At 53.8% G+C, this 23,916-nt stretch overlaps 1 protein-coding gene across 2 annotated transcripts; it reads right to left on the bottom strand.

Annotated features, from left to right (window-relative positions):
• Nucleotides 1-135: 135 nt before the first annotated feature.
• On the bottom strand, nucleotides 136-21,450 carry PLEKHM2 (pleckstrin homology and RUN domain containing M2). Of its 2 annotated transcripts, XM_023940328.2 has the most exons (20): nucleotides 21,298-21,450; nucleotides 12,680-12,786; nucleotides 12,420-12,529; nucleotides 11,723-11,822; nucleotides 11,155-11,242; nucleotides 10,515-10,701; nucleotides 8,946-9,005; nucleotides 6,863-7,097; nucleotides 5,090-5,836; nucleotides 4,766-4,835; nucleotides 4,595-4,685; nucleotides 4,256-4,320; nucleotides 3,837-3,925; nucleotides 3,326-3,458; nucleotides 3,055-3,245; nucleotides 2,705-2,770; nucleotides 2,105-2,264; nucleotides 1,744-1,923; nucleotides 1,550-1,666; nucleotides 136-1,214 (listed from the first exon to the last, which is right to left on the bottom strand). In XM_023940328.2, the coding sequence occupies exons 1-20, from the start codon at nucleotides 21,355-21,357 to the stop codon at nucleotides 1,077-1,079; spliced, it is 2,994 nt and encodes a 997-aa protein (XP_023796096.2). In that variant the 5' UTR covers nucleotides 21,358-21,450; the 3' UTR covers nucleotides 136-1,076. The 2 variants fall into 2 exon arrangements, with proteins under 2 accessions (XP_023796096.2, XP_023796097.2); XM_023940329.2 differs by lacking the exon at nucleotides 8,946-9,005.
• Nucleotides 21,451-23,916: the final 2,466 nt, after the last annotated feature.

Genomic DNA, 23,916 nt, shown 5'->3' with positions numbered 1-23,916 from the left:
GGGGGAGCTGGAGCTGCACATCCTCTTCACTTTCCATCCAAATACCCCCTTCCCTGCCCCAGAGCCATCCACACGCTCCAAAGCGATGGCAGGAGGAGCAGCCCCCGCTGGCAGAATCTGGCCTGGGGCCAAGGCTGAGTTACCAAGGTCTGTTTATTTGGGGAGGGGGGAAAGGAAGCAGATGTATGTACATATACATTCAGTCACATACGTTTCCTCCCAGAAAAAGGCCCCGTGAACATATATTACATGAGAAGGTCTCCAGGTTATTATTATTATTACTGTTAATATTATTTAAAAGCTGGGGTTTGCCCCAAAGTGCTCGTTGTGAGCTCAAGTGGCGATGGCTCCTCGCTGGCCTCGGGTGCAGTGAGCTGAGGAGATGGGGACGTGTTTGGTGGCAGCCACATGACCATGTCCCTCAGGACACCTGAAGAACAAGAACGTGGGACTCCATCTCTTCTCCCCCAAGTGCACGGGGTCAGCGTTCAAACCACAAACCGGCTGCTGAGATCTCCTAAAACCATGTTTAAAGACGAGTATTTGGCCCTGTTCCTTCTTCCTTAGCCTCAGACCTCCTGGGCAGGCTGTGAGTGGTTCAGTGGTGTCCGGAGGCCCCAGGTGAGCTCTCCAGGAGGAGGCAGAGCGATGTCGTCCTCGGTGATTGTATGAGCAACAAAACATGCACGGTAGCGATTGAGTGTTCCCGCCTCGCCCCAACCCTGTTCAAAAATGAACAAGTCCCAGTCCTGCTCCCCACCAGAACGGGGATGCTTGTCCCAGCCCACTCCACTCCCACCCTCTCCTTCACTACTGCTGGGATTCCATTCTGTGAAAGGCAAATTATTTGCCCCGTGGCAGCTGGACGAGGAGGAAGGCGCAGGTGCTGAAGCGTCTGGCTGCTCCCTAGACCATGCCGCACGTCCCTGGCTCGGCGGAGAGCGCGGGATCCACGCTACAGGCACAGCCCTGGTGGGGACCAAGCGATGGCAGGAGGGTTTGGGGTGCCAGTTGGCCAGATACAGGCCCTGATCCCCAAAAATGGCCCCCTGTGAGCTGTCCTCCCCTGGCCAGGGTTAACACCAGGGGTCCCGCTCGGCCCGGCCCCGGCAGAGGCTGTCGCTGCGCTGCCAGGCGCTGTCAATGAGGCTCTGGGCATCCTCACATTTCTTCTTCACAGCAGCATCCACAATGGCCTTGTGCTGGAGATCGACCTGAAACACAGGTGTGAGGTGTCAGGAGTGACAGACAACAGTCACTTCTCCCTCTTGCTGTAAAACCATCTCAGATCCACATGGGAAAGTCGCCTGTGTCGTGGATATGGTGACAGCAGGGCTGACCCACATTCCTCCCACTCCCCTCACCAGCACTGGGTGCCCATGGCTTGTCTTGCCAGGCTCTAAATCCCACATCTGTGATTATGTGGACCCAGAGGAGCTCCCTGGCTCTCCTGCCCTTTGAGGAAAAGCTGGGTTTACCCTACAGGGACAAATTCATCCCTCTGCCGTCCCTCACTCGATGAGGGCGTGAGGCAGCCTCACATGCTCACCTGGTAGATGTTCCTCCACACGACGTTCAGTGCTGACAGAAACCTCTCCAGTTCTGTAGTGCAACTAAAATAAAAGACCCAGGGGGGCAGGAACTCCTTGCTGTCCTGAGCAAACTCCTAAACACCAAGAGAGAGGCCAGGTGTCAGCGCTGGGTGCTCACCCGGCCCCGGGGGTCCCAAAGCCCTGCACTCACCAGAATGCAGTACTCCTTGCCAGCCTCTGTGGAGACGGCGGTGACGTCCGTCAGCTCGGCGGTGCCCAGCGAGCGGAAGAAGCTGGTCTGGCAGTCCTCGTGGCACGTGAAAGCCTTCTCATCCGTCAGCACCAGGCAGCAGGGAACGCACGGCGTGGGGGCAACACCGTGGGGAATCACCTGCGTGGGGTGGGGAAGGGAGGGTAAAACCCGGCAGGATGGAGCCCCAGCTCCATGGGGTGCCCTGTGGGGAAACCCTCCTAGCTCAGGATAAAGCTGCCAGCTCCATCCTGCAGACACTCCTGCTCTGGGCAAAGGAGGGGGCTGAAGCACCCCCACTCAGGGCCTGTCCCCAGCTCACCCCTTTGGAGACAGCCTGGCAGAAGTACTGCATCCAGTCTGCCATGTCCTCCTCGTTGTCGGCGCTCAGCTCCAGGGAGGGCCGGTCCGTCAGGATCACCTGGAAGGAGTGGGGCCGGTCGGTGGTGTTGGAACGCCGGCATCCCCCGCACTGCTCGCCACTGGGAGAGAGGGGGAGGATGGAGATGAGTGGGATGGATGGGCCAGCACGAGCCTGAAAACAGCCTCTGACTGCCCTCCCTGGGCAGCACCTCACCCTTGTTCCCAGCACTCATTTCCCATCCATCACATCCCCTGGGATTGCTCCAAGGACCATCTCCAGGCTCTTCACATTGCAGGAGAGCTGGAGTTGAGTACAGAGGGTCTCCCAGCAGGGCTCTTGAAGGGATACATCACCCTTCAGAGGCCAAGGCCTCATCCAAGGAAGGAAATGAGCCCATTTCCAGTGGCATGCACTGGAGCCAAAACAAATGGGCACCTGCCCCCAGGCAGGAGCAGCTGGAATTCCTGGGGCATGGACCAGGTCATGATGCAGCCTGGAACCCCTCCCTGGATACCCCAAGTAGCTCCTCGATCCCCACTGAGTCTGGGTGCCACTTACCCCATGTTGATGGAGAGCAGAGGGGTGACATCCGTGCGATCTGGGTACTGGTACAAGATCCCATTGCTGCCGTTTGGGAAGATGAGAGAGGGTAACTGGAGTCAGCTCAGCTCTGGTATCCCCTGCCTGTGGTCCCACAGCCACCCCTGTCCTGCCCTCCACCTCTGCAGCCCTGTGGGGCCACATTCCTGCTGCTGGGCACCCATAAATGGTGGCTTTAGCCTTCAAACCAGTGGCTTTGCCCCTTTAGGTGGCAAGATGAGTCCTCTCCACCTCCCAAGCATCTCTCGGGCAGCAAAGTGCTCCCAGCACCTTCTCCCAAGAGCCCTGACCCATACCCCAGTGCCCACCTGAGCACCACGAAGCAGGGCTTCCACTGCTCCTTGCCCAGGTAGGAGGTCCCTGCCTTGTAGTGCAGGATGCCGTCCTTGGTGACGGCGTTTTCTGCAGAGGAGCAGCTGCTGCTGGCGGGTCCCAGCGCCTCATCCATGGGGTCCTCCCAGTGAACGAGACCGTAGAAACGCACAACCACATTGCAGGCCTGTAAGAACCAGGAGAGGTCAAGGGAGTCTCCTGTGAGCCTCTGTCACCTGCAGTGATGGTGGTGATACCCAAACTCACCTCACACTTGGACTCCTGCGCCACAAACTTGGCAAGTGCCAGTTTCTCCATGGTGGCATCTGTGAGGATGCTGGGATAAGGGGGCTCCCGGCACCCTTTGATCATGGCTGACTTCAAGGAGACCAGGAAGAACCTGAGAAGGAGGCAGAGATCTCTGACAAGGCTGCAGTATGACCTGATGGTCACCTCCCTGAGCTGTTAGCACACACACAAACCTGGGGACATGCCTTGGAACTCAAGAGCTCATCCCTACTTATCCCAAGTGACACAGGGATACATCATTGCCCAGAGTGCCAAAGCTCAGACTGAGGGATGGGGTGACTGTGTATCCAGGGAAGATACTTTCTTTGTATCCATGCCTGAGGCATTTCTAGCCATCAGCTGGGGTATCAAAAACCAACGCACAAACCCCTCACGGGCGGCAGGGCTGTCATGAAGGGCTGTCTCTGGAGTCTCCCACTGTCCCCAAGCCCAAGAATTCCAGAGTTCCACGCTCCAGTTCCCCACTCACTCTGTGAGAGCCACATCGGCAGTGTCAAGCAAGAACTGCTTCCTCCGGTTGGTGCACACCAGGGTCACGGTCTGCTGATCCAGCCCAACCTGTGCCACACAGCAATGGTTAGGGAACACAGGCATGGGATGGATGAGGGGCAACAGAGCAGGGCTGAGCAGGCTTCTGGCCCCAGGGAGTGGGTCAGTGGTCAGTGCTGTCTGTGCAAAGACATGAGCAAGGTGGGCACCCACGGAGGTGGCACTGGAAGGAGCATGACTGCCAGCTCTCCCAGTCTCAAAGGTTCACTGCCCAGAACACTCCCCATGGACACAAACACACCCCACTGTGATCCCCCTGGCACCTTCACCCCTGGACAGGTGAGAACTGAACCACCCTCGCCTCCAGCTCCCCCGGCTGCCCGCCCCAGCCAGGCTCACCGAGATGTAATCCAGCTCGTTGTAGGACACGGCCTCCTCCACCATGTACGGCTTCTCCGCTGCCCCTGGCACAGACACAGACAGCCACGTGAAGGGGGGCACAGCACCCCCTCTGCAGCAGCAGCGATGCACCTGCAAACCGATCCATGTCCCGGGCAGCACGGAGCCACGGGACACGTGTCCTAGGGCTTCTGGGGACAAGCCAATCTGAGCTCCCTGCTGTCACCAGGGGACTCGAGGGAACTGGCAGTGGAGGCAATGATGGTCTAACCCACGGACAAGCCATGGATGGAGCCTCCAGCCCTGCCACTGAGCCCAGAGGCTGTCGGGATGAGGTACCTTTGCGGATCAGGTACACGTAGCAATCCGTTAGCAGGACGTAGATCAGCTGCAGGTTCCCTTCCATGTGCCCCGTGCTCATTCGGATCATCTGCAAGGAAAGAAAGGAGCTCTCAGCCCTGGGCTGATGCAGGCACAGGGCTGATCCTTTGATTGATGGAGACCCCTTACCCTGAACAACTGCTCCTCGTTCTCCCGAAAGACATGGATCATCAGCAGCAGGAGATGGTTGTTATCCACCCTGCGGAGAGAGACAGCAGAGGATGGACATGGATGTGGTGCTGGGTGAGTCCAGGAAGGGCAATCCCCTTTCTTGTTGAACATGTCCATGCTTTGGGCACTTGTTAGCTCCCCAAGACCTTCTCTTTCTGACCCTCTGTGCCTCCTGGAGAAGGATGGGCTTTGTCCCGCAAACCAAGGACAAAAGGGAAGGCGTCAACTCGAGCTCAAGATTGTTTTGAAGATGCTCTCCCTGCTGAGCAAACCCATCCTCACCTGAACTCGGAGGGATGGGTCAGCTCTGAGGGGCTGCCCTGCCCTTCCTCCACCCCAGAGTCCTCAGCGCTGCTCGGGGAAGGGCTGGGCTGCTCCTTCTTGGGCTCACAGAGAGCCTGTGTGTTGGTGGTTTCTGTTTGGCTAGTTTGAGGTTCATTCGCCCTTTCAGTCTCCTCTACTGCCCCAACTGCTTCTCCCTCTCTGCTTTCTTCTTCTTCAGGAGCCTCAGGGCTACCAGAAACATGTGGCGGTTGGCCAGGCCCTGGAGGGTCATGGTGGCCACCACCTGGTGCAGCAGCGTTTGGACTCTCGACGGTAAATCGGTAGAAGTCCATGGGGGCTGAAATCCCCTCGCTAAAGTCGCCAGAGGACGATCCATCCGGGGTCTCCCCTGGCGTGCCGGTCCGAAAGGGCTGCCCGGGGGGCTCCAGGGCGGCGTTCCAGCCCCCGGGGTCCAGCTGCCCGTTGAGCCTGTCTATGACCTTGCTGAGGGGCTGCCCCACGCTCTCCATGGACGTGTCCTTCATCTCGGGGATGCGCAGGGCCAGCGGGCCGAGGGCAGCGCACTCCCTGCTCTCCTCGGGCCCAGCCGGGCCAGCGGGGCCCCCGTCTCTCAGCTCCTCCCTGTCGCTGAGCCCATTGACGCCGCTGTCCCCGCTGGCCTCGGGCGCTGCCGGCACCGGGCTGTTCACCGCCTCCTCGGGCTTCACCTTCTTCTTCTTGCCTGTCTTCTTCTTCTTGGCTAGCCTGTGACAGAGAAGAACATCACCCACTGTACCTGTTTAGACTCTGCAATACGCATGGGGGCCCAACCCTTTCCCAACAACGTTCCTTCACAATTTTCCCTACTGCAGAGAAATTCTTCTATCAAGAACATCGCTCAGTGTGCAGCCATGCAGAGCCCCCATCTCCATGCCAGTGTTCATGAGACAAGCTATGGATGCTTTTTCCTACCTCTCCCAAAAAGAGGTGTCACTGCTGACACAGCACCTTGGGCTTTCCTTCAGCTGTAAAAAGGTCACAAATGGTTGTGAAGCTTAAGTGATGTGGGAGAAATCCCTGGTTGAGATCAAGAAGCTGGGAAGGGAGGAGGTTTCTAGAGGTGGGAATGCTGTGTCCCCACCTGCCAGAAGAGGGAGATGAAGGTTGGAGCACAACGGGATGTGCTGCAGAAGTGTTCTAGCACCCACACCACCCAAACTGCTGCCAGGTTACCCCTGTTTGGGAAGTGAGCCCAGTGCTCCTCTTCCCCGTGCCTCCCATGTGGGATGACGTGTAAAACCCAGCTCCTCTGCTCCTTCCCTGGGAAAACCGGGCATGAGAACAAAGTACAGCCCTGCTGGGCGGGTTTGGGGAGTCCTCATTGCTGGGTGTGAGCAGAGCCTTGAGCTCTTTGTCTGGATTGAGGGCTCTGAGGGATCCCTTGGGGTCCAAGGACACCAGCCAGGAGCTCTGCAGAGGCATCTCCCACGACAGGTTTGGTCACAGCTCACTGACAAACAGGAGGAGGGACAGGATGGGAGAGAAGATCCAAGCCCAGAGCTGCTGCAAAGGTGCCACCAGCTGGAGAGAGCTCCAAACAAATGCTCATGGATTACTCTGAGCCCTCTGACACTGGCAGGGAAAGGGGTGATGTGGAATCAGCCCAAGGGACCCAGCCCAGCCTCACAGGGCTGAATAAAGGCTGCAGCACAGAGCCCGTCCTCGCTGGGATAGAGGAGGTGGCACACCCTCAACATCTGCCAGCCCCTGAGCCAGCAGCCCTGTCCCTACCTGATGACCTCCAGCTCTGTGAAGCTCTCGGACTGGTCCGTTCCTTCAGGGGTGGCCTCTGCCCTGTCCCGGGCAGCCGTGTGCACCGGCGTGGTGTCAGAGGAGGATGGCACCTCAGCCTTGTCCTCATTGAAGGGGTTGTGGCGCTGTGTGGGGCTCCTGGCCGCGGCCCTGCTGCCATTGGCCTCCGAGGCGGTGGAGCGCGGGCAGCTGAGCGTGTCCGTCAGGTCTCCGTCTGCAGGGACAAGGTGGGCAGCGTGGATCAGCTCGGGCTCCTGCATGGAGTCAGAGCAAACCGAGCCACGCACCGGGAGCTTGGGGCGCTGTGTGGGCACCACTGGCAGTGCCAGCAGCTCCTGGTGAGGAGGGACAGGGAGGCCAGCGTGAGACCCTGCAGCCCTCTGCAGTTCAGAGAGTGCCTGAACACAGCAGTTCAGCCCCCCAGGAGCCAGCAGGTGGATGGGGCAGCAGAGGTGGTGTCTGTGGGAAGAGTCTGAGGGGTCTTGGGGCCACCTGAGCAAGGTGACAGCGAGCAATGAGGCTGCTGCCTCTCTCTGCCATGGGGCCGTGGGAAGGTGCTTGCTCAGCTGGAGGGGCAGACAGAGCCAGCCCATGGAGCAGCGATCCTGACAGAGCTGGCTGCTCTCCTCTGCTCACAGGAGACACACGTGGGGGCTGGAGTGTGCTGGAGAGGGGACAAACATTCACGGGGGTCCAAGGACAGCAGGCAGCACAGACAGGGCGGAGCACAAACAGCTGGGCCCATGTTAGTCTTCAGAAGGAAAAAGAGCAGTGAAGAAGGGCTGCAGGAGTCATGCTTGGACTATTATTATCTATTATCCATCCAAAATCATGGTTAAAGGAAAGTTATCCATGCCCTTCTCTTCTCCAGCACCATTCCTGGTCTAGTGGAAGGTGTCACTGCCCATGACTAAGGATTGGAACGAGATGATCTTTAAGGTCCCTTCCAATCCAAACCATTCCATGATTCTATGATTCCTTTTCACAGCCAGCTAGAAAAACCCCTGGGGAAGAGAACCACAGCCCTGGCAGACTGATTTGGGGTGTAGGGTTTGAGGAGGAAAATGAAACCCCTTGTAAAACTAATCCAGGTAGCTTGTGCTGGATGATTCCAAAATGCCACTTTGTTCCCACTGAAAAAGCCCTGGAGCAAGGAGAGTATGACCAGGGATGTCAATTGGGCTTTAAATCCTCAAATCCAGAGGGATCTGTCTTCCCCCAGCACCCCTGGGCTTCAGCCTCCACACAACACCCACACTGGAGCTGTTTGCTGCACCTTGGGTTTGGAAATGTGGTTTGTACCCTCCAGGGACAGGTTAAACCACCTCTGTGACATCCCTGTGCGTGGGGTAAAAAAGAAAGCAAGAGGGAGCATGTTAGAGCCTGAGAGCGATCCACATGGAATTCAGGCAGATTTTCCCATATATTCCCCAAATATTCAGGTTGTACCCTCAGGCACCATCCAGCTTTGAGCTAAAAGGATGGAGTGTGGGTGTTTCCTCTGGGGGTGAGGCAGAGAGGATGCTGCTCCAGTGGAGGATATGCACAGGGGCTGCATGTGGAGGAAGAACAAATTCCCTTAAACAGGACAAGTGCTCTTAGCCATAAAGGCCAGAGGTAGCTGGTAAGTGTGTTTAAAAAGTGGCAAAATTAATAATGTAGGGACCCTAACTGAGCAAGGCCATATGCTGGATATTGTGGCTTCATGGGAGAAGTTTTAACACAGGACAGGGTGATCCAGGGAAAAAAAAACTTCCCAAATCAATCACTGCAAAATGCCCCAAATTAAAGGCAGCAGAATTAGTTCAGCTGTTTTCCAGGGCTTTCAGGAAAGCAGTGATGGTGGATCAGTTTTTCAATCAGCACCCTGTGTGCTTCACCCCAAAGAGGAAATCCATGGCATGAGGGCAGCTGGCACATCCCACGTTTTGGGCCTGTACAGAATTCCATCAGGACAGGGCAGCTGGTTGTTAAAGAAACAAACATGGGAACATGCAGCAAGCTCAGGGGGCAGCAATGCAGAGAGAAAACCAAAATGCTGTAAGAGATGAGCGTGTCCCACCTTCCCAGTCTCTGCTGGGCATGGTCTGCATTGCTGGAAAGACATCTCCAAAATCATAATCTACAAAAATGAGGGATAAAACTCAGGATTAGAAATACAGGTAGTGGGGATGGAAGTGGGGATTTGGGGAGAGTGTGAAGGGGATTTTGGGAGGGAGATGGGAATGGGAAGAAACAAAACAATTGTCCATTGGTATCTGAAACACATGAGAAAACAGGGAATGTGGATGTGAATGGAAACCAGCTGCACTAATGCTTGTTCCTTCTGGAACAACCAGTGTTATGGGAGCTACAAAGGGACCAGGGAAGGGTGAAGGCCTCATTATTCAAGCTGCTGGGAAACTAAACTAGGTAAACTGTCACCTAGGGCTTGATCCTTTCTGGGAAGCAATTTAATCTCTATGTGCCTCACTTTCCCCACTTCACACTTACCTCCAAAAGATACTGTGATGTTTGACTCATGACTGTTTGCAAAGCCAGGTATCTGATTAAAGGAAAAAACCCAGCCTCTGATCCCACAGTCCCCAGTTCTACCTACGCTCTCAGGGTAGAGACATGCTCCTGTTGAAATGATGTGCAGGGTAATGGTTAAATTCCTCCACACCAGAGGAACAGCAGCAGTTCCTGCCCTCCTGGGTCCTGATCCAGCATTCCTACATCAGCACCAAACCCCTCTGTGCTTGGGGAAACTGAGACACAGAGCATAGCCACTGCCTGGACACATGGCTGAGATGATGCCAAACCCAAAATCCATCTCCAAAATCTCCTGGGTCTCTACTCCAAAGCCCTCTTCTCTTGAGCATTAAGCAGCCATCCACCAGAAGGCTGGGGACACCCATCAGGCTGCTCAAGACGTAGCAAGAGGAAAAACCAACACCTCCAAGACCACTGGCTGTCTTTCTCCCATTCCACAGACACAGAGAAGATTCTGGAAACTACTCCCCACCAGGTCCAGCACATGTGAGTCCCTGGACTGCGAAACAAACACTTAAAACTTCCCCTGCAGCCCTGGAAGCCACATTCAGATGCAGGCAAGGCCTTCACTCTGAGGGGAGATTGCTCCAGTTCTTGCTAACACCCACAGGATGGGAATGTGGCCTGGGGTGCCTGCAGGGAAAGTCCTTCTCTCCCAGTCTGAGGCATAGAATCAGCACAGAATGGTTTGGGTTGGAAGGAACCTTAAAGTTGAGCTAATTCCACCCTCTGCCATGGGCAGGGCCACCTTCCACTATCCCAGGTTGCTCCAAGCCCCGTCCAGCCTGGCCTTGGACATTTCCAGAGATGGGGCAGCCACAGCTTCTCTGAGCACCCTGTGCCAGGGCCTCACCACCCTCACAGGGAAGAATTTCTTCCTAATACCTAATCTAAATTTCCCATCTTTTCATTTAAAACTCTTAAGTTTAAACCCATTCTCCCTTGTCCTGCCTCCCAAGGATGTAAGACAGGAAGGACTCCCAGCCTGGCTGCTGGGTCTCTTGCTTTGGTCTTTTCCAGCCTAAAACCTGCCCTTATGTGAAGGGTATGTGGGAACAACCCAGCCCTGCCCTCACTGTGCCCAAAACCCACTGACCCTCACTGGATGGAGCAATGGCACTGTCGTCCCATTCCAGGTTGGTGGAGGTGACAGAGTTGAAGGAGTTGAGGGAGAGGCTGTCGGAGCCGTGCACGGAGCTGGGCAGGCGCTCCTCGAAGTCCAGCAGGTACTGAGGCTTGTAGTAATCTGGCATGTACGGGGCCAGATCCAAGTATGGAGCATCCTGCAGGGAATGCAGTGAGAGTCAGGCTCCAGTCACTGACACAGCTGGGGGAAATGCCACCCAACAGTGGGACTGTCCCCTCGAAGGTCCCTTCTCAGTGTCCATCTCAGAGGAAACCCAGTGGTTACCAAGGGTTATCCAGTGGATTTGTGTTTCCTGGAGGGACACCAGGGTTTCTGCACTTGCAGAGCTCAGCTCCTTTATCCCCATCAATCTGCCCTGCAGCTGCCTTGTTCCTCCTCCAAACAATGAAGAACTGAGCAACAGGAATAAATCCCATTGTTGGATCCCCAAAGACTAAAAGTCTTTCCCAAAATCATCAGCATCACGTTTTCAGCTGAAGGTCAACAAGAAGGTTCACCCTGAACCAAGTTGTGGGATCTGTCCCACCTAGACTTGCCCTGCTCCACATTCCCACTCTCCCAGAGCCAGGAGAACAGATCCAACACTCACCAGGTCCAAGTCAAAGCGGATAAACTCCAGTCCAGACACCAGTGTTAAGAACAAGGTCAGATGATCATGACTGCAGACCAGGGCATTCCTGCCACAGGGAGGAACAAAAGAGCTTTACAGATGTGGGAAAGAGAAGGAGCAGCTACAAGGGCTCTTCTGTTTCTTTGGGGGAATCTCTGAGCTGCCATAGCTCGGCCCTGAAGCCAGCAGTCCACTTGCCTCTGTGGGCAGCCACTCTGTGCTGTCCCAAAACTCAGCTACAGCCACACTTCCAGGTGTCCAGCAAAGCTGGGTGCCTGGACAGGAGCTCAGCAGCTCCTCAGAAATCATGGAAAATGTAAAGAGGACTGCAGAGTAAAAGCAGGAACTAGGAGAGATGCTTGCAGTGCCTCACTGAGATAGGAGGACAGTGCATTCACATCTAGGACCTTCAAATTAATCACGTAAATCCCACAAGGAAAAAAAAACCCCTCATCAACTGCTTGTCCCCCACTGGCAAATTCAGGCTGGCTTTTGACATGGAGGGATGTCAAACGTTGCCCAAAGGAGAAGGAGCTGGGATACTCACTTGACATAGTACTTGTGCAGCAGGCTGAGGTTCTCCTGGAACAGCCTCAAGTAGCTCTCCAAGGAGTTTTCATTAAGGGCAAGGTACAGCCAGGCCCGGCCTGGAAACAGAGCAGCAGAGAGATGTATCTGGAAACACTTGAGAAGTGACACAAGCCTAGAAATAGTCACAAATTAGTTAAAACCCCTCAGATCACTCATTTGTATCATTTGAGGGGAGCAACTATGAGGGAAGTTTGGGGTTGTGGGAGGGGAAATGCCAGTGAGAGATTGATGATTTGGAGTCAAATTGGTGAAAGACAGGTGAAGAAGTAGCCACACAGCTGTGTCTCTCCAGCAGGATGGGAGCCCTGCCAGTAATGCTGGGAGATGGGAGAGGCAGAGGGAGAATCCCTGTGAATCAGCCCAGGTGAGATTTGACACAAATTCTGGTGCAGAGAGAGGTGACAGTAGAGTCTGTACTCAGCTCTGCTCTCACCAGTACAGGCCTAGGACATGGAAGGACATGGCAGTGGCTGGGCTAATGGTGGGACTTGAGGACTAGAGGTCCTCTCTAGCTTTAATGATTCCGCTATTCCTTCGCCTGCAACCCGGATTTCAACGGCTCCCTCTATCCACCAGCAGCCCCAACTCCTCAGCACAACCTGGGCCTCCCCAGTGTCCCCAAAGCCAGAGCTGGGGACCCTCTGAGTACTCACTGCGGCCCAGGTTGGTGGCCACGTGCTGCAGCACTTCGATCTGTTTGATGGCTTCCCGGCGCGTGAAGTGAACCACCAGAACCCAGTACCCCGAGGAGAGATCTTGCAGTCTGGAGGAAGAAAAATCCCAGAGGAAAATTAAGCAAAAGCTTCTTTATCCCACCCCAATCCCTGCCTAGATGCTTTCCCCACGCTGAGGCTGCACACCAGGCTTTTGCCATGGGGAAATGCAGCATCCCAGAGGCAGGTTCCAGGCTCACCCGTAGAGCAGAGCGTGGTCCAGGTGTTCACAGAGCCTCTGAAGGACCTTGTCGTGGTTTCTGATGGCTGGTGTCTCATCTTCACAGGCAGCAAAGTAGCTCTGCAGCTGCAGAAAGAAGAGATGGGATGGCTGGAATGCCTTTCTCCAGCCCTTGAGGAGCAGCCAGAAGTGCCAAAACACTCAGACCCAGCATTAAAGCTTTTTGTGATCCTTCAGCTTGCTAAAGTCTGTTGTAGGTTTTACTCACAGGGTGTAGCCGTTGTTTTGAGAGTACCCTAAAGGCAGTAACCACAGGGAGAACCTTGCCCAGCAGTGCCATGGTGCTGCACAACCAAGTTCCCCAATGGTGAGCAGCCTCTTCCCTCCCAGCCAACACTACAGCAGAGTCTGGTGGTTCCTCTGCAGCCACCACAAAGTGCTTCAGAGCAGAAATAAACCCCAGTTCTGCTCTGTTTCTGCCTCCAACATGAACGAGGCCTCTCCTCAGTTTTGCCAGAAATCCTAGAAATCCCCTTGCACCCAAATCCTATATCCCTTTCCAGCTGACCCACAGGCCTCCTCCTGCACCCAGAGCTTACGGATCTATTTAGGTCCTGTCTCACACATCCCTGGCATCCAGGCAGGGAGATTACTCTCCCAGGATGTAATCTCAGCTGGATAGGCCATGGCTGTTTGCTGGCAACAAGCAAGAACAGGTCAGCTGAGCCACAACAATATTACAGACAATATATATGTTATTTTCAGAAATTCCCAACTTGTCCCAGCCAGGCTATGGGCTCTTCAAGGGAGCTGGGCCACCCTTGGAGGAGGTTCTGGTGTTTCTGCAGGCTCTGTGCTGGACTGGGGAAATGCAACTGTAGGGGAGAGCTGGGGGGAACAAGAATAAATCAGGCATTTTGTTAGCTCACCACTGAAAAAAAGGAGACACAGCTTGGGGAGGTCAGTGTGGAGGGAAGTTGGAGCCTGTGTGTGCCTCTGACTGGAGGAATTCCTCGTGACAGAGATACTCCAAGCCTGGACAGCAAAAGAGATGAGGAAATAGAAGCATTTCCTCTTTTTTCTTTCCTCCTTTTCCCCAAAATAACTCAGAACTTTGTCATGCTCCTTCCTGCAGCCAGTGCACAGCTCCCATCCCTCTCCATGGATGGACCCACTCCTGTCATCCAAAGGTGCAAACTATTAGCAAATGCTGGCTGTCTCCATCTAAAAAACAGATTTCTCTTCCTTGGGAAAGCCCAATCTTCCCCCAGGAAGGGGTTTAGGTTTTGAAGGGTTTGTTCTGTGTTACACCAAAGGTTGGTGTCCCTTTTAGCTGCTCTGCAAGGAGCACTGAGCCCCCTGCTCTGTGCAAACCAGCTTCCCCTGCATCCCCCTTCCTGGGGAGGCTGCTGGCAAACCTGGCCCCATGGCAATACCCAGAGCAAACCCACCTCCAAAATAAACACTGCCAAAGGCTTCCAGCACCCAGCCAAGGACAGGCATGGCTCACTGGAGCGCAATTCCCAAAAGACATCAGCCAGGTGAATCCCTGCCCAGCCACCCTGTCCAGGGAGGAAACAAGACACAGCAAGCCTCAGGATCTCCTGGGTGGAGTCATCCCTCCAGCCAGGGTGGGGAAAGACTTGCAAAAGCTGATGGGGAGGTGTTTCTGGCTTGGGAAGAAGGGTGAAGACACACAGAGAGAAGTTAGGGTGAAACAGCTTTCCCAACTGGGGAACAAACTCCAGCTGCACCATTTTTCAAAGATCCAATGCCTAGTTGAAAATCTGTAGGAATTACGACCCCAAGGATCACGAGGGATGATCCCAGCACCTGCCCGAGTGTGGTGATGGCAGGAGTGATGTGGCACTGCCCCAGAAAATGGAATTTTATGGAGTATTTATATGGAGTCTCCTGTAAGTCGTTATAAAACACACATGGATAATTGAACAAGCTTCTCCCTCCGCAGTCAGACCTGTCTGGGAGGTGGTGACCAAACTTCATGAGGCACCCACAAAGCAGCTCCCTGACACGCTGGGCTGGAGCTGGGCAGATCAGGAAGGAGGCAAATAACTGGGTTAAAAACATTATCACTGGATTTCCAGAGAGATGCTCTTCCCCTTGCCTCCTTGGTGCCCCAAATCCAGAAGGAAGAGCTGAAGGCTGGCTCAGATGGAGGAGCCCACTCCTCCACTCGTAAGGGGCACAGCCTGGAGCCCTGAGCCAGGGCTATTTACAGACATTCCTGTGGCCAAAATAAGCACTGCTGGCATGCAGAAGGCATCCCAGCCCTGCATTCACCGGGAGCACTCTGCAGCCACCACCAGGTCTGAGCTCCTGGGACAGAACCTGCGCAGGGAGAGAGCCACAACACCATGGGCTGAACACACCTGGGAGAGCCTGGAGCAGAAGGGTGTTTGTCCAAGGGGAACAGAGACCTGGCTGCCACTGGGAAACACTTACACCTCGTTCCCATCGAGGAGGAGGATTTAATTGCTGTTTACCAATCACAAGTTCATTTTTCTAGCAGTGACACACTCCACCCCACGCTGGCACACACAAGACAGGCTCTTCCTTGCACAATTTTATAACATATTAATTACACAGTGGCTCTCAATGAGTGTGAGGCTTTCCAGCCTGATCTGCAGAGCTCCAGTGTTGCAAGGGAAGCCAACAAATAATCAGGGAACTGTTCTGGAAAGCCCATTCCCAAATCTAATCATTCTTGTGGTGGCTTTGATATCCCTTCAGTAATTCTAAAATCTCACTGGAATACTGAAACAGTCTCCTGACCTGTTCAGGGCTGCTCACAACCCAACTGAGTCCACATCTCCCCTCTGTAAATCTGCCCTGCAGATGTTTCACCAGCAGCTTTCCAGCATCAATTCCATTTCACTTGTTCTGCTTGGTATTTCCGTGTTTGGCACGACAAACATGACAAAAGAACAACAAACATCCTTTGCATTCCTCAGCTCTTTAACTGGGGTGGAAGAGGGGAGAGGTGCTCCAAAACCCTCATTCTCACCCACAGCACATGGTCTGAGATGAGGGGTTTTCCCCATCTGCAACAGCTCAGCACCCTCAGGAGCGATCCTGGAGCTCCAGGAGCATGAGAAAGGGCAAGTGACCTTGTCCCAAGCAATGACAGCTCAGTGCCAAGGGAAGACACAGCGGGCAGGGCCAGGACAGACACCTCAGAACTGCCACTTTCACACCTGCTCAGAGGGTACAGACATTCAGTGGCAAATGGATAAAGAGGAGGCTGAACTCCTGTGCCTGGAAAACTCCTAGTTTTCCATAGCATCCATAAATGCAGGCTGAATGTCATGGCAGGGGCGCCAGTCTCTCTCATACACTTGTACAACACAAAGGTGTAAAACTCTAGCTCTAGCAGGATATTTTGGAGGTCACACACATGATCTGACTCAACACTCCTTACAAACCAGCACTGGCCTCACTGCCCAGCTTCCCACTTCATGCACCTCACCTGCATTTTGGGGCTTTTTCCAGAAAAAACACACCAGGCACATTCAGAGCATCAGCACCTGGAAGGCACTACGAGCGCCACTGGAGCAGCCTGGAGATGTGGAGAGCCAGGAGCCTGACACAAGCAAAGCTGAAACCCACAGCAAAGTTAACTAACTAGCTAACAAAGTTAACTAGTCAACTAACCAAAGGCAGGTGGGAAGGTCACATGCTCAGCATAACAGAAAAAACAGATTTTATGGTGAAAAACCCCAAGTCCAGTGGCAAACACACCAGAAGCAAGCAAGGTACTGCTCTCACACACTGTGTATCGCAGCTCCAAGTCCCTCCCCACTGCCCACAGCCTCCGGCCCGTGCTTAGTTCAGTCACACCTCTTGGACCGGTTCACCAGAAGTGGGGAAAGCTGAAAGCACTCAACAGCCACCAAAATTGTGCAATCAGAGACAGAGAGGCTTGGAGGCTTTCCTTTAGCTCCCTGGGAAAACCATGGCTAAATTCACCCTCCTAAACCAGCTGCTCTCCTAGCAAAACGCTTTGTGTTAGAGGGAGAACAAATGGGACTTTTTAATTTCCAAAATGTTATCACAGCCTTGTCCACCCTCAGCTCCAGAGCTGATTTTGGGTATTATGGGGGACAAACATCAGTTTAGGTACCTGCAGAACCCAATCTCCTTGAAATTGTGGCTGATGAACCCTGGATCATCATCAGAGCGGTGGTGGTGTGAGTGTGACTACCAGAGTGGCTCCTGGATGGTCAGAGAAGTTTCCTGATCACTGGGATGAGGCAAGAGGAATTTCTCAAGAGATAAACCTTGAAATACTCAAGCAACCCAAACAATACACAGCTGTATCCAATACACAAAGCCCCTGGGTGACCCCTGTGTCTTGTCTTCATGGACAACTCAGGAGTTCCGTGAGATTGCTGCTACCTTCACCCACAGGTTTTTGGCAGCTGGCAAACCTGGGACACACAGCAAAGGAACATGCAGGGCTACCCTCTTCATGTGTCCCTGCAGCAGCAACAGATGTGGCCTGAAGAGATGTGAGTGAACGAGAGGAAAGACCCTGGCAGAGATAAAACCCCTGTGGTCTTTGAGCCAGAGAGGTGCCTCTCAAAAGGGAGCCAAAGGCAAGAGACCGGCTGTTTTACAGCTCCAGAGCTGCTGCCTCTGTGTCCACAGCAGTTGGGCTAAATAAATCCAGCCAGGCAGAGATGAGCACATTCCCTATGTGATTTGAGTAAGGATGCTCCACTCCAGCACTCCCTGCTCCTCTCCAGGACACGGGGGCACTAAGCCATGCCCAAACCCAACGCTGTGTAGGAGAAGCAAAGGTGTCACAAGGCAGAGCTCAGCAGCACAGGAGACTGTAAAGGCAATTCAGGGGTACAGGGCTAAAAATCCAACCCAGAGATAGGCATCAAAGGGTCAGCATTAACTTGCTGTGAGAGCAGTGGAAACCTTCCCAAAGTCGTGCAGAAACAGAGCAGAGCCAGAGCTTTTGGCAACAACTCCTGTGAAGTCAGCAAAAAACCATTGCTCCACCTGATTGACATGCACCAAGAATCAGCTGCTGCAGAGTTCATGGCAATGTGTGTCCTTCAGGCCAGCAGAACGGCCTGAAAACCAGAGAGGAGTCCCAAAATCTGGGATTCTAAACTCTTTTCTGATTTTACATTCAGCTCCTGGAATTGTCAGCAGTAACATTGTTTAAGGACTTTGCATTCTCACCACCTAATCCCAGGTAGGAGAGCACTAAGCCCCTCCTGCACACAGGGAATATTCAAGGAAACCGAAGAGAACACAAACCACCAGCTTCATGGACCAGGGAACCTGTGACAGCTCCTGGCTACCAGCTGTCACAGATGCTTGGCCAAGGATGGATTTGAAGTTGTTGGCATTTCTGGTATGTTTAGGGTTCACCTAGGCAGCACCAGGAAGCTGCTCTCATCCCACTGCCACCACACACAGCAGCATCTCCTAGATGGAAACAAGGACTTGAGTGAACTACAGCCTGTACACTGAGCTATAACATGCCTATCCCCAGCCCTCTGCCCCAAAAAAAGTCCTAAATCTTCACAAAAAACAAGGGTTAGGCATCAATTTGTGCAGTAATCTGAGCTGGAGCACCACCCTCTTAGGAGAAGGGGAACTGAGTGGGGTAAGAGAAAATAAACGGTCAGAAGATGGAAGTAACACTGTCCATGTGTGCAGAAAGCATCACCCTGTGAATTCATTTACAGTCCTCCCAGGGAGGACTCAGAGGACAAGCTGTAGATGGGAAATCAAAACCATTCTCTCAGTTCCCATGGAACTGAAGCAAAGACCCAGCTCCCCAGTGCTGAGCTTTCCCAGCCTCTCCTGAAGCTACCAAGAACAGAAAACTGTTGACATCTCTCTGGTTGGAGAAGTCTATTTTGTCTAAGTTAGGTGTTTTGCCTCACTTTTTTCAGAAGAGGCCTGACTTCACACCTCCAACCTCACACCTCTGAAATCCACAGCAGAGCTACCACTGATCTCCCCCTGGTACCTGGGAACCACACAGAGAACCCCACAGGCTGGAATTTCCCTTTCCAAGCACACTTGCCACTTTTCCATCTGTGCTCCATCCCTCATGTCTTTCCAGGAAAATAGGATAATCAGTCCTGTTCACTGAGGTTTGAGGGATTTGCTTGGAATTGAAGCATTTTTTTCCTGTGGATTTGTACAGAATTCACCCACTGCTTGTGCTCTGATTCCCCCATCCCTAAAATCCAGCAGCACCTGGTAAAAGCTGAAGTCACAGCCAGGTGCAGTTACAGCCCTGAGTGTCAAACCATTCCCAGGGCTGTGCTGCTGCTCCTCTCCTTTCCCATCTGAGGCTGCTGAGCACAGGGCAACTCCATGATAATAATAAGGCATTGTTTCCTCCTCTTTGGGTCTGCAGCTGAGAAAAGAAAACCATCACCATAGACACATCCAAATCCTCCATTCCACACCTGCACCAGCGATCAAAGTAAGGAGTGAGCAACCCACACTGTGAGGAAGCTTTTGAAATCAGAGGAAGGATGCTTGGAAAACTCCTCCAAGCCCCATGACAAAATTCCAGTGGCAAGGAGTTATTCAAGACAAGGATGACAGAGAGTAGGATTTCCCAGCACAAAGCCACTTGCTCCTTTAACCTAATACTTTGCTCTTGCCACTCACAGAGAAAAAGAGACTTCAGGCTGAAGTGGGAGAGGTAAGCACTGGGGAAAAACAGCAGCTCCATAGTGATTTCCCTGAGGAAGGAGAACTGCATCCTGGGGGTAAAAAAAGCAGGGTGGAATTTCACCATGGCCTGAGTTTGGTTTCACTGGGATGGTAGAAATTAATCCATCAGCCTCAAGTAGGCTCCTGCACTTCCCTGAGTTTTGCTCTGAACGAGAATGAACAGAGAGGATTAGAAAATCCCAAAATTTTCACTGCTGGACCAAGACAGGAGTTGGCAGATATGAGGCAGGCCAAGATGTGTTGGCAGAGCTAGATCTGAAGAGTCCTCTTCAATCACAACAGTAATTAAAATAAACATCACGTTGATTTTTTAGCATTTCCAAACATGATCTTCCAAGGATTTTCTGAATGCAAATAAATTATGTTCAACCAATCCTGTGTGTGAACTTGTATTCCTTATACATACAGGGAAACTGAGGCAGAAGCATTGCAACAGAGCTTAGAGCAGACTGAACATCCACTGATTTCCAGACAGATATAAGATTATCCTTAATTTTTAGAGAACAAAAAGGCAAGAGACCAGAGGTCAGGGCTATCCATGGAAGAAAAAAGCTGGGAGAGGTTTGCACATCCATCTTACACCCCAGAGGCAGTGTCCAGCCATGCCTTTCTTAATAACACCTGGAATTCACTCGTGCTGGTCTTCATAAACCAAGTTTTCATGGATGAATCTGTGTCAGGACACGTTGCAGAGCACAGGAAAACTCCTGTTCCATAAGGCAGAGGAAACCAAACAACTGAAGAAACAACAGCAAGTACACATAGCCTTTCCCCTAAAACTTGGGACAAACACAAATAAACTCCCGTTGCCTCCTCAAATGGAACAGGAGTTCTTTTTCAAGGTTGGCTGGAGCTCATGTGTGGGCCAACCCAAAACTTCTGGCATGTCCTCACAAGTCACTCCTCTGGCCTTCCCAAAGATTCCAGCATCCTGGTCCCCTCTGTGCCAGCTCATGGATGCCTCCACCAACAGGATAGGCTTTAAGGAACCATCCAAGGAGAAATGAGAGGCAAGCAGAAGGTGAGAGCCCTGTTTTGAGGGCACAGAGCAGGGCACAGGAATGAACCACACATCCCCTGTGTCCATGGGGAGAATGTCCCAGGTCCTGCCCCTCTATCCTGTGCCCCCCACAGGACATGCCTGGCTAGAAGAACCTCTAGAACAATGGTTTTAGGCTGGACTCCAAACCCCTCCTGAACAGAGCCCCAGGAAACAGGGTCCCCTCAATCCTGTCCTTTGAAAAGAGGAACCCTGGGCAGGAGAATCCCAGTATATCCCAACCATTTAAGACAGAGGGTCCTGGGAGTGACCCTGCCAGTGTCCCTTTGGCAGGGTGACCTCCACACTTCTCCATCACCAGGAAGGCTGCATCCAACCTCACACCCCCAGCACAGGGGGTCTCCAAGAACACCCCCAAAAATATCTGTCAAAGGGGACCCTGGGTGCCCTTGACCCCACACTCCTGTCCCAGAGTGTACCTCTGTACCATCTGTGTCCCATCAGTGCCTCTGCAGCCACAGGCTCCACGGGCACCCTGGAGCAGAGGGGAGTCCCCAGGCCCACAGCCCCAGCCACAGGACAGGAAGGGGTCCCAGAGTTGTCCTCAGCACCAGCCGACGGGGTCCCCATGGATGTCCCCAGGCCCAGAGCGCTTGCAGAGCGGGGTCCCCAGTCATCCCCAATGCCACAGTCCCGGCAGAAGGAGTGTCCTCCCGGCTGTCCCCACACCCAGCACAGGGGCGTCCCCACCCTCACAGGGCTGTCCACCACACCGCCACCCCAGCACGGGCCTACACCGGCGTCCAGGGCCGTCCTAGGGCTGTCCCCAACCCCGCAGCCCCAGCCCAGGGCTGGCCCCAGGCCTTTATCCGCAGCCCCCGCCGCGCTCCCGCTCTCACCTTCTTGACGGAGAGGGAGATGTTCTCCAGGATGCGGTCCTTCACCTCCGCCGGCTCCATGGCGCCTCCGCCCGCCGCCGCCCGCCGCGCCCGCCCGGCGCAGGCCGAGCGCCGTCCCGCCCGCCGGGCCCGCTCCGTCCTGCCGGCTCCGTCCTGCCGGCTGCCCCGGCCGGCCCCGGGCTGGCGGCTCCGCGGCGCTCAGCGCGCCATGGCCGGGCGCGGGGGCGAGCGGGCCCCGCGGGAGCACAGCGGAGCACAGCCGTGGTGCTGCCGCGCTCCGCCGGGAACTGAGGTCACGGGAAAGGAGGGAGGGAGGGACGGAGGGAGGGAGCGAGCGGCGCTGCCCGCCCCGGGCCGGCAACGGGACCGCCCCGCCCGGGGATGAGGGACCGGCCGAGCCCGGCCGAGCGGAGCCGAGCGGAGCCAAACCGAGCGCAGCTCGACCGAACAGAGCCGAGTGGAGCCGAACAGAGCCGAACCCAGCCCGCCCCCGCCACCCTCGTGACCCGGCGAGGGACCCTGAGGGGAGATGGCGGTCGAGCCCTCATGAGCCCCTGAGGGCAGATGGCGTGGAGACATATGAGGGGACAGTGAAGGAAGGTGGCACTGGGTCCCTCAAATCCCAGGACTCAGTGAGGGGACATTAGGGGAGATGATGTTGAGGACCGTGAGGGCACTGAGGAGGCGGCACAGCCTTGGGATTAGTGAGGGGACGTGGGGGGAGATGGCACTGGGGACACTGAGGGGCATGAGGGGAGATGGCCTTGGGTCCACCCTGACACAGTGAGGAGACACAAGAGAGGAGGCATTGGTTCTCTCACAGCAAGGAGGGGATGTGAGGCAGGTAAGGGGAGATGTTGGTTCCTTCACAGTCCAGGGGGACAGGAGGGGACAGTGGGTTTGGGGACATGAGGTGCCCAGCCTGCAGCTTTGGTGCACTTTGGGATGCTGGCCTCAAAGGAAATAATCAATGGTGAGGGGAAAATGGGGGATCCATATGACACCCCAACACCTCAGGCTTCAGCAGTGCTTCCTTCAGTTCTGCTCCAGCAACCTGAAATGGGGGATCCAGCTCTTTGCTGGGGTCTCTGTGCTGGATGGCACCTTGGATCCAAAAATGGGCCACATTATTGTTCTCAAAACATCACCAGTCCAAACCTCCATTGGTGGGAAAAGTTCCTAAAAACCTCAAATACAAGCCCCACTTGCCATCACAGGACAGAGACAAGAGTTGGGAAAAAGACTTAAGATAAATTATAAATAAATATAAATAAAACCTGAGGCTGAGGTGAAGGGTTTTAATGTGGGGAATAGAACAAATGCTGAGCCTGAAACACCCAAGCCTGATCCCAAACAAGTCGATGGAGAGACTGAAGTCAGCTGCTTGTAAAGCAGCCCCACAGATCCCACACACCAGTTTATTCTTTCCTGGTGAATTTTAGGATTTAAAGTATAAGGCAAACGAGCTGTACAGCACCAGCAGGTATGTGCATCTATTTGCATTCCTCCTTACACCGGAGGCACCAGGTACAGCATCTACACCTGTATAATCCCATGGGTTTTGGAGTGAGCTTTAAGGTCCCTTCCAATCCAAATCATTCTGGATTCTGTGGTAAAACCGACTTCCTGGTGTCCTGCTGTTTTCCTGAATGTTTTGAATGCCCCAAGTATTTGTTTTACTTCGAGTAAAACCAGTTGGTTATACCCTTAAAGCACCCACCACTCAATTATGGATTTACGTAGAAAATTCCCCACTCACAGCATTTACACAGCTCCCATTCTCCTTGGAAAAGATTGGGAGGATCCATCCTACTCCCACCACATGCTGTGTGGGAGCTTCCCACCCTCTTCCCAAGAGATTTTTAACTCTTTGCTCAATATTTGCAGCCCAAAGTTGGCATGGAGAACATGATCCCCGAGGAGAAGAGCCATCAGGTGCTTGTCATGGATGGAGAATGAAGAAGGACAGAGCGAGTCACTGAGGGGAATCACCTCCTGCAACAAGGTGTGTTATGTGCACAATACTCCTAAGATACCACCTCATGCAGTGCAGTCAAAGGGCACCTCAGTAATGTTGCCAGTGATCCAGGGGGAAATTAAAGAGGCACAAGAAACACTTCAGGAATTGCAGTATGGATTTCAGTAGGAAAAAAAAAAAAATTAGTATTAGGAAAACCATGGAAGAAACAGCTGGGTTATAAGGACAGTGAGCCCTGTGAGCACACCTCCATTTCCACAGGCACAAGTGGCTTTGTTTTCAAGTCCTTTTCATTTCCATTTGATAACAAAGAGATTGGGAACCAGACATTCCTTTGGCAGTAGCTGTTTTGAAGGATTTCAGTCACCAACCACTCACATCCTTTCGTTTGACTCAGTGCTTTACTGGCAGGCATGACCTTGTAATTAGCACGTGTGGTTGCTGGAGGTAATTATGTCACAGTGTAGTGGTTACACTGCCGGGGTCCAGCACCCCCAGCATACCCCCAGGGCATGAGGCAGAGCAGACAATCAGAGGAAGGTCAGTGACTCAAAAGCCAGGTGGGCCAGCAGGATTTCCCAAGTTCTGGTGACAAACCTGCCCAGAAAAAGTGGTTACCTGGGCAAAGCCACACCAGGCAC

Source organism: Cyanistes caeruleus, chromosome 22, assembly GCF_971803275.1.
Source record: "Cyanistes caeruleus chromosome 22, bCyaCae1.hap1.1, whole genome shotgun sequence".
Lineage (NCBI taxonomy): Eukaryota > Metazoa > Chordata > Aves > Passeriformes > Paridae > Cyanistes > Cyanistes caeruleus.
This window is presented reverse-complemented; position numbering and strand designations above follow the sequence as displayed.